Below are 9,445 nucleotides of genomic sequence, written 5' to 3' on the forward strand. Positions count from 1 at the left end.
GAGAGAGAAAATGTCCAACAGCAGCTCCATCACCCAGTTCCTCCTCCTGGCATTTACAGACACGCGGGAGCTGCAGCTCTTGCACTTCTGGCTCTTCCTGGGCATCTACCTGGCTGCCCTCCTGGGCAACGGCCTCATCATCTCCGCCGTAGCCTGCGACCACCGCCTCCACAGCCCCATGTACTTCTTCCTCCTCAACCTCTCTGTTCTTGACCTGGGCTCCATCTCCACCACTGTCCCCAAATCCATGGCCAATTCCCTGTGGGATACCAGGGCCATCTCTTTCTCTGGATGTGCTGCTCAAGTCTTTTGGTTTGTCTTTTTAGTTGTAGCAGAGTATTGTCTTCTCACCGTCATGGCCTACGACCGCTATGTTGCCATCTGCAAACCTCTGCACTATGGGACCGTCCTGGGCAGCAGAGCTTGTGTCCACATGGCAGCAGCTGCCTGGGGCAGTGGGTTTCTCTATTCTGTCCTTCACACGGCCAATACATTTTCAATACCCCTCTGCCATGGCAATGCCCTGGACCAGTTCTTCTGTGAAATCCCCCAGATCCTCAAGCTCTCCTGCTCACGTTCCTACCTCAGGGAAGTTGGGCTTCTTGTGGTTAGTGCCTGTTTAGCATTTGGATGTTTTGTTTTCATCATGCTGTCCTATGTGCAGATCTTCAGGGCTGTGCTGAGGATCCCCTCTGAGCAGGGACGGCACAAAGCCTTCTCCATGTGCCTCCCTCACCTGGCCATGGTCTCCCTGTTTATCAGCACTGGCACATTTGCCTACGTGAAGCCCCCCTCCACCTCCTCCACATCCCTGGATCTGGTGGTGGCAGTTCTGTACTCGGTGGTGCCTCCAACAGTTAACCCCCTCATCTATAGCGTCAGGAATCAGGAGCTCAAGGATGCCCTGAGGAAACTCATCAGACGTTTCTCAACAGCCGGAGACTCTGCACCTTTCTCTGCAAAGGAATCCCAGCAGATGTTGTGACAGGGCATGTCTGTCTTTCCTTCTGTTTTTTTCCTTTCTTTGTTTTTCCTTTTTCCACTTGTGATGATGTTGTCTGCGAAGAAATGTCATTATTCATCCCTCCTTCTTAAGTACCCACCCCTCTTGTGTGCCCCAGATAGTTTGTGTAAATAGGGAGCCAGGCTGGCTGTGTAGTTAAGCAAAATAAATGAAGCGACAGCCACTTCTTTGTCCGAGATCCATCCTCAGCGGGGCAGGAGTGAATGGGCAATGAGAACACCTTTCTGGCTGTCCCAGGCTGGGCAGGTTGCTCTGTCTCTGGGGCAGCAGGAGCAGCCTGGGGAGCCCCAGGGCCTGGGCTCTTGGGCTGACCTGGGGAGAGGAGATGGCATGGGGGGGCTGCAGGTATCTCAGGATCTCCTGGAGAGGAGAGCAGGGGACACAGGGTGCCAGTGACCTTTTTTGCCGTGTGCCGTGGATGCTCGCCACCTCTGGGGCTCACGCCTCTCCACCCCTGGGAGCTGCTGCGCCCTTCCGAGGGGCTGGGGCTGTGGGGTGAGTGCCCAGAGCTCTGCAGCACCCTGTGGTGGGCACTGCTGTGGGGCCAGCCCAGGCTGGGCTGTGCTGGGGAGAGGGCAGGGAGGGTGGGAAGAGCTTGGAGAGAGCTGGGCTGGGCTAGAAAGTGCGTGGGAGAGGAAAACATCCGTGTATAGCTTGTACTGTGTGACCATGCAGGGTGAGGACTCGCAGCAGGGGGGTTGTGGTGCAGAGCCAGGGATTCTGGAAGGTGTCAAAGACGTGCAGGTGCAGGAGAGAGGAGGAGGCGGGTCTGTGCCCTTGGTGGCATGGACAGACTGGGAAGGGACCCAGGGCCTTCGTCACCCCCCAGCCTCTCTCACCGGCCATTTCCATCACTTGCTGGTCACCCCAGGTTTATGGGTGAGTTTTGCTGTGAGGTCATCTCCATCCTCCTGCTGGGCTAAGGGCTGGGTTGGGGGAATGGCCAGCCCTGCCCGGCCTCTCTCCTGGCCCAGACCCAGGCAGACTCTAGAGCAGGGTTGTCTGTGAAGCCCCACATGGGACAAGGCTGGGGCAGGGCAGGGGTCAGGTTCTGGGAAGGCTGCAGAAGCAGGAGGATCATGGGGGAACTGTGATCTGAAGGCTGTCATTGGGATGGTAACGGGCAGAACTTTCCCCATGCCTGACTGTACCTTTCCCCATGCTGTGCCTGCACAGTGGGGCCGTGGGACCATGTGTGGGCAATGGGAGCTGGGCCAGCACAAGGAGAGGGTTCTGACAGGGCCATGAAGCAGCTGCCAGGAGGTAACAGCAAGGACAAGGCTACCAAGAAGGATTTTCTATATATTGACTTTGTTGTGGAGGCATGTTTGAAGAAAAAACAAAGCTCACGTGGAGTTGGTGGTTGCAAGGAAAGTCAAGAGCAAAAAGAAGAATTTGATTTCTGTGTTAGAAAGCAAGGCTGAACAAGGGAAATGCAGGGCTGCTGCTGACTGAGGAGGGTGATTGAATACCAGCAGACACAGGTGGGGCTGAGGCACTCAATGCCTTCTGTGCCTGAGTCTTTACTGCAATGGTCTCCAGGACTCTGTGCTCAGGGAAGGGGGCCAAGAAGCAGAAGAGCACATGTTGGCAGGAACCTCAGGAAATGCAGCAAGGGCAAATGGCAGTTTCTGCCCCTGCAGGGGACTCACCGTGGTGATGGCACAGGCTGGGGTCTGCCTGGCTGGGAGCAGCCCTGTGGGAAAGGTCTTGGTGGGCAGGGAGCTGGACAGGAGGCAGCCGTGTGCCCTGGCAGCAAGGGAGGCCAGCAGGGTCCTGGGCTGTATGACCAGGAGCACGGCCAGGATGTTGAGGGAAGGGATTATCCAGGTTACTGCGTCCAGATTTCAGATCCCACTCCAGGAAAGATGTTAGCAAGCTGGAGAAGGTTTAGCAAACGGCTCCCAACATGGTCAGGGGCTGGAGCACTTTGCCTGTGAGGAGAGGCTGAGGGAGCTGGGCTTGTCCAGCCTGGAGAAAGGAAGGTCTTGGCCAAAACATGTAGCAGCATGGCACTCCTCCCAGGAAGACTGAGTCAGGCTCATGTCCGTGATACAAGACAAAGGGACAAGAGGCAATGGGCTGAGACAAGAGAGGATCAGGCTACACAGGGACAGAAACCTTTCCAAAATGAGGCTAGTCAAACACTGGAATCTGTTTCCCAGGTTGAATGCACTTGCTCAATCCCAGAAAGTGACCACAAAACATTTGGGTAAAGCCCTGAGCAATCTGGTATGACCCTGCTTGGAGCAGGAGGTTGGTCGAGATACCTCCCAAGGTCCCTTCCAGCCTGAATCATGCTCTAGGAAACGAAGAGACTCTCTGTGATCTCCATTTTTGGAGGATTTCAGGTTTCAGATCCACAAAGTCACAGCCAGCTTGACCCTGGGGTTGGTGATACCCCACCCTTTGGTGGGAGGGCACCATTACAGAAATTACCAGATCCAGGTGAGCATCACCTATGTGGGCACACATGGCAGCTGTCCTAAGAAGCTGGCCCCAGGAACCTGCAGAAACCTCTGGGACTCTTTGCACCCTGCAGTTTCCCCTTCCCATGAGGTCAGGGCGATTAAAGTCCGCAAGGGTGGTATGGGGTCATTGAACTGGCCTTCCTCAAATTGCTTCAATAAGACTTTGTCCTCTTCCTCACCTGACTCCAGGTAAGGATTTCCCACCAGCATGTCTCCCTACCTGGTCTCTCCTGTGAACCTCCCCCACAAGAGCTCACCCAATCTGCTGCCCATCCCATAGAGGACCTCCATACACCCAGGCAGCTCCCTCACACTGAGGGCCTCCCTCTCCTGATCTTCCCCACCTGTCTTTTCTGAAGAGCCTCTATCCATCCATTGCAGCACCTCAAGGTTCCTGACCTGTCCCACCACACCTCAGCAGGTATTATATCAATGTCACAGCTCTGTGACAGCACACGGGGCTCCAGCCGCTCCTGTCTGTGCTCCAGGCTGAGGCCATTGGTGCACATTTGGGCTGCAGCACCTCAGCTTGGTGCCACCAGGGCCAGCCTCAGCCTTATCACAGATCTGGTGCCCAAGATCCTGTGCAAGCAAAGCCCTTCCTTGAGAGCAGAGGCATGCTGGAGTGGATGGCAGATGGCAATGTAAGGATGAAATGATGTGCCCATGAAGAGCGCACACCCTGTGCACCCCAGTGCCAGAGAGAACCATGTTTGGACTGTGCAGTCCTGGCAGGAGAGGACTTTGCTGTCTGCAGTGTCTCTGCAGCCTGGAGGGCCTGTGGTAGAGGTGAAGGTGACCTCCAGGAAGGACAAGTTGCTGCTGAAAACGTCCTTTGCTATGGACATCCTGTTGTCCGGGCACACTGTGAAAATCATTCACCTGTTCCTGGGTTGCATCATCAAGGGGGTGAATAAAGGATGGGGGTAAGAAGAATCAGCAGCATTTGGAAGCGTTGGCACACGAGCGGAGACCCTGCTGTGACGTGCCTCGTATTGATGCACTGCCTGCGGCTGCTGGACAGACATGGGACAGACCTTGTCTCACTGCAGTGGTGGCATTCAGTCTCTTGCTCACACGCACCAAATGTACCTGAGATGCCCTGGGGTGTCTGTTATGGACCAGCCCTGAATGGGGATAGCTGTGCTGTAGGTCCTGCACTGCCCAGCCAGCTGCACCCTCCAGTTGTGCTGGGCAGCGTTGGCATCTGAGGGAGCCCTACAGGCCTGCATTTGGCCATTAGGTTGAGCAGCTGCCCTGCAACAGGGTAGGCAATGTAGGGATGTCCATGGTAAACCTTCGGTTCCACTTCGTGGAGATGCAGGAAATACAACTGATGGAGAAGAGACAGGCAGACTGAGCTCCCCCTGTGGCACATGACTTCATTTTGTTGGGTGAATACCTCTATCGGCTGCCCTAAACATCCTGAGAAGGTACAGGTTTGGTTGTCCTAAGTGTGATCACCTTCTATCATTTCAGTTGGCCGAAGGGATTCCCCACCAGCCTCCAAGACAACGCGCCCAAATGCTGCCCTGTCTCTCAGAATTGCTCCACTAGAGCTTGCAGTCTCCTGCACATGTCCTGAACCACCTCTGGCACCGCAAATGTCACCAGGTGTTTGCATTGGACAAGCTCACTCCTGGCCTCTGTCTCCCCTATTGACAATGCAGCTTAGATAAGGAGCTCACAGGGATTTTGTGCAGCTCAGCTGAGGCAAGAGGAATCCCACCTCCTGTGGGTCTGTGGGGTGTACTGGAGAAACCCAATCCCCCTCCGGCCTCCAGGAATACTGAGGAGAGCTGAGATGCCTACCTGGACTTGGCTCAATCCCTGCCCTGCTCAGGTGGAAAGGATGCCCTGCCTGTCACTGCCTACGTGCCCTGCCTGACAATGGGACAGGAACAGGGGTTTCCAGAGGGGAACATTGACACCTCCTGCAGATCCGCACTCCCTGGCAGAGCAATTCCCGCTGCAGGACTCAGCCCGTCTAGTGTTTAGAGAGGGACAGGCAGTGATGACTTCAGTCTGCTTCCAGCTGTGCTCCCCAGGAGTGACCCTGCTGCCTTTCAGGAGCTGTCAGCCCTGGAGACCCTGGGACACCTCGAGGGAGCTGGGAGTGGAGGGGAGGGGGGAGCAGAGAAAGTGCTGCCTTGGGCTGGTCCTCTGCTGCTGAGCTGGGCTGGGCTCCTGGCATGGAGGGAGCTCCTGGCAAGCGGGCAGCGCTGCAGAGACAGCTCTGCCCAGGAGCAGCTCCTCTGCAAAGGGCAGCAGGGCTGAGGGCACTGCCTGCAGGCACTGAGGGCAGACAAGCAAGGCAGAGAAGGGTTAGAGGCAGTCTGGTCTGGGAGGGAGCTGACAGCTCACTGGGGGAGAAATCTTCACAGCCCTCGACACGGTAAGTCTGTGGCTGCAGGACAATGCAGCTGCAGTTCCTGGAGAGATCTCCAAAACCTGGCACATCCCACAGCCTCTGGGATCTTTCAGGAGAGCTCTCACAGTTTCTCTGCTGTTGAGGAGGAGGACATGGTCATGTGGATTCCCTGCTGTCATAGGCAGAAGACATGATGGCTGCCTTCTTCCAGGAAGGACCGCAGGGGTGTGAAGCTGGGTGTGCAGGCAGGGGTGCCCAGGGCTGTCCTTCAGAGCAGGGTCCCTGCACCCCAGGGTGCTGCGTGCTGGGGCAGGGATTCAGCCGCCTGCCAGGGTCAGCACTCAGCCTGCCCGGGGAGCTCCCCACAGCGCTGTGGGGAGAAGCTGTGGGTGGAAGGAGGGACCCCCGGCAGGGCAGGGTCCTTCTGCTGCGTGGGTCAGGGCTGCTCACAGCTCCAGATCATGCCCAGAGCATTTCTGAGGGGACTTTTCATGAGTACGGTCATGGCAGGGGTTTCCTGCTTGAGTCTGTGCTTTCCTGAATCTGTGCTTCCACTTTGCTCTGGCTCACCTGGGTTGGATGGAAACACAGCCGTGCAGCTTAGAGAAGGGGATGAGACTTGTAAACTGTCACCCTGAGGTTTACTAGGAGCCTCAGCAAGTGCCTTCATCCCCTGCCAGCCTACAGGTAGCACCAGCAGCACCTTTCCAGGTTCCTCAGGGTTTGTATGACCTCTTCTGTAGCCCCTGCACACACAGCGTGGCTGCAGGGCAGAGCCGGGCACACAGGGGCTGGGCTGGGCTCTGTGAGCACTGGCAGGGAAGAGACATGGGGCCAGAGAAACAGCTCCCAGCTGGGACAGCTGCAGGCAGCAGAGATGGGCAGGAAGGGAGGGAACTGCTTATGGAAAGCCTGTGGCAGGGGAGATATGGGGACCTCCCGCCCAGCCCTGCACTGCAGATGCCTTCCCCGAGCAACATCCTTCATCTCTCCTCTCCCACCCAGCACAGCCCTCAGCCCTCATGGCCATGGGGTCTAGGCTGGGAGGCACTTCTGTGTCCAGCAGACCAGCAGAAGAGGCGAAGGGCATCCATCCCTCCTGCCACGGGCCCATTTCCCACTGACCAGTAATGGGGCTGAGGGCAACTGTCCGGCATTATCACAGTCTGGGAGGTGTTGTGCACAGCTGGGGACGGGTAACGCTGCCCTGAGTGCCCGGCTGCCTCTCCCCTGGCCTCTCTCGGCCAGACCCTCACTGCACTTTGCCTGGTTTCTCCACTTCTCTCTTTTAAATTTCTCTTGTTCTTGCTGTCAGACTCTCCGGGGATGGGAGTTTCAGCTGCAGAGTCCCACACTGATCTTGTGGGTCCCTTCATGCCGGTGTGTCCATGGGAACAGATGTCCCAGCTTCCCTCTCACCTGTGGGGCTGTGGGCAATGCAGCCTGTGGGGCAGGGGAACAAGTCCATTTTCTCTTTCTCAGATGCCAGCACTAGGAGGACAATTGGCTATCTCCCTGGGGTGTCCTTCCAAGCTGTGAGCTGCCCTCCAGGATGCAGACCTGTGCATAGCACCTCTGTTTTGTCTGAAAGCCCCATGGAGAAGTGCAGAGATACTACAACCGAGGAAATGCTGCTGGGTTGGTGAAATGAGCCCTGTGTGTCCTTGGCTAGAAGTGGGGTGCTGAGACCTTGAGAAAGGATGAGACATTGCGTGGTCTGTGGTGGGTCCCTCTGCTCTCAGTAGTGTCTGGTTGTTTTTCAGGGTAATATAAGAGTGTGATCGCCCTCCATCTCATGAAGGTGCAAGCCCAGGGCAGCTCAGAACACGACGGAGGGAAAGACCAGCTCCCCTCACTCTGCGCTAATCCAGACGTAATCCTCTTGCCTTGCAGAACTCGCTCGGTTCTCCCTGAGTGCAGCAGAAATGCTGGGGCTTTCTGACATCCAACGCCACTCCCCAGGTGAGATGGAGGGAGCTTGACAAGAACCCAAAACCTCTCAAAGTGCCTTCTGCCATCCTGGTTCCTTAGCACTGGCAGTGCAGGTGCTGACAGGCCCTTCTGCATTAGGAGCAGTTTCATCTGACACAGCTGAACACCAGGTCTGGCCCCTGCCCACACTGTTCCCATGAACTCCCTGCTGCAGAGCAGGGCTGACTCCTCAGCAGCCAGCGGGCAGAGGCCCTTCTCCTCAGGGCACACTCACCAGCACCACCAGAGCTCCAGGCACAAAGCTGAAGGAATGTCTCGCAGACAGGGAATTGGGGGAACCGGGGCGGGGGGGTGGGGGGTGGAGGGGGGTGGAGGGTATCAGGGTGAGGGTCTAGGAGAAAGGCTTTGATTTACCTCAGAGAAGTCTCCCCTAACTCTTCATTGACTCTTCCTCTAAGGACAGAAACCCATGCCCAGAGTCAGCAACCATCCAATATCAGCTCCATCACCCAGTTCCTCGTCCTGGCATTTGCAGACATGCGGGAGCTGCAGCTCTTGCACTTCTGGCTCTTCCTGGGCATCTACCTGGCTGCCCTCCTGGGCAACAGCCTCATCATCACTGCTGTAGTCTGCGACCACCGCCTCCACACCCCCATGTACTTCTTCCTCCTCAACCTCTCCCTCATTGACCTGGGCTCCATCTCTACCACTTTCCCCAAGTCCATGGCCAATTCCCTGTGGGACACCAGGGCCATCTCCTACTTGGGATGTGCTGCCCAGCTCTTTCTGTTTACCTTCTTGATAGTAGCAGAGTGTTGTCTTCTCACTGTCATGGCCTATGACCGTTACGTCGCCATCTGCAAACCCCTGCACTACGGGACCCTCCTGGGCAACAGAGCTTGTGTCCACATGGCAGCAGCTGCCTGGGGCAGTGGGTTTCTCAATTCTCTCATTCACACAGGCAATACATTTTCCATACCCCTCTGCAAGGGCAATGCTGTGGACCAGTTCTTCTGTGAAATCACCCAGATCCTCAAGCTCTCCTGCTCACACTCCTACCTCAGGGAAGTTGGGCTTATTGTCACCAGTTTTATCCTTGCTTTTGGCTGTTTTATTTTCATTGTGCTGTCCTATGTGCAGATCTTCAGGGCCGTGCTGAGGATCCCCTCTGAGCAGGGACGGCACAAAGCCTTTTCCACATGCCTCCCTCACCTGGCTGTGGTCTCCCTATATGTCAGCACTGCCATGTTTGCCTACCTGAAGCCCCCCTCCATCTCCCCCCCATCCCTGGATCTGGTGGTGGCTGTTCTGTACTCGGTGGTTCCTCCAGCAGTGAACCCCCTCATCTACAGCTTGAGGAACCAGGAGCTCAAAGATGCATTGAAGAAGCTGATTCATCCTGCAGTTTTCAGAAGCAATAAGCTGCTCATGCCCCTGCACAAGTGATTTCCAATGGACGTGGGGAACCTCCTGTGCTTTGGGAATTTCTCTGTGAAAATTCTACTTCTCCCAAATTTTCTGCATTCCTTCCACTTCTCCATAGGCATGAACCCACTCTGCCTGAACCAGAGGTGTTTGCACATGTGTCTGGCGCGGTGGCACAGCTGGCCTCCAATGTCACATCTCTGTAATAAAAGGGGGTTTCTC

General features: G+C 56.2%; 1 protein-coding gene across 1 annotated transcript; it reads left to right on the forward strand.

Annotated features, from left to right (window-relative positions):
• Nucleotides 1-10: 10 nt before the first annotated feature.
• Nucleotides 11-9,244, forward strand: LOC142403876 (uncharacterized). The gene is made up of 5 exons (XM_075490175.1): nt 11-911; nt 3,366-3,403; nt 3,584-3,611; nt 7,760-7,828; nt 8,187-9,244. The coding sequence occupies exons 1-5, from the start codon at nt 11-13 to the stop codon at nt 9,242-9,244; spliced, it is 2,094 nt and encodes a 697-aa protein (XP_075346290.1).
• The last annotated feature ends 201 nt before the right edge of the window (nt 9,245-9,445 follow it).

This window comes from Mycteria americana, unplaced genomic scaffold, assembly GCF_035582795.1.
Source record: "Mycteria americana isolate JAX WOST 10 ecotype Jacksonville Zoo and Gardens unplaced genomic scaffold, USCA_MyAme_1.0 Scaffold_46, whole genome shotgun sequence".
NCBI lineage: Eukaryota > Metazoa > Chordata > Aves > Ciconiiformes > Ciconiidae > Mycteria > Mycteria americana.

Bases quoted from the DNA above. Each gene is read 5' to 3' on its own strand.
- LOC142403876 (XM_075490175.1), top strand. From the start codon at position 11: ATGTCCAACAGCAGCTCCATCACCCAGTTCCTCCTCCTGGCATTTACA. The intron at 3,404-3,583 runs TTGACCCTGGGG...CCTTCCCATGAG, and splicing joins TCCACAAAGTCACAGCCAGC to GTCAGGGCGATTAAAGTCCG. The intron at 7,829-8,186 runs GTGAGATGGAGG...TATCAGGGTGAG, and splicing joins CATCCAACGCCACTCCCCAG to GGTCTAGGAGAAAGGCTTTG.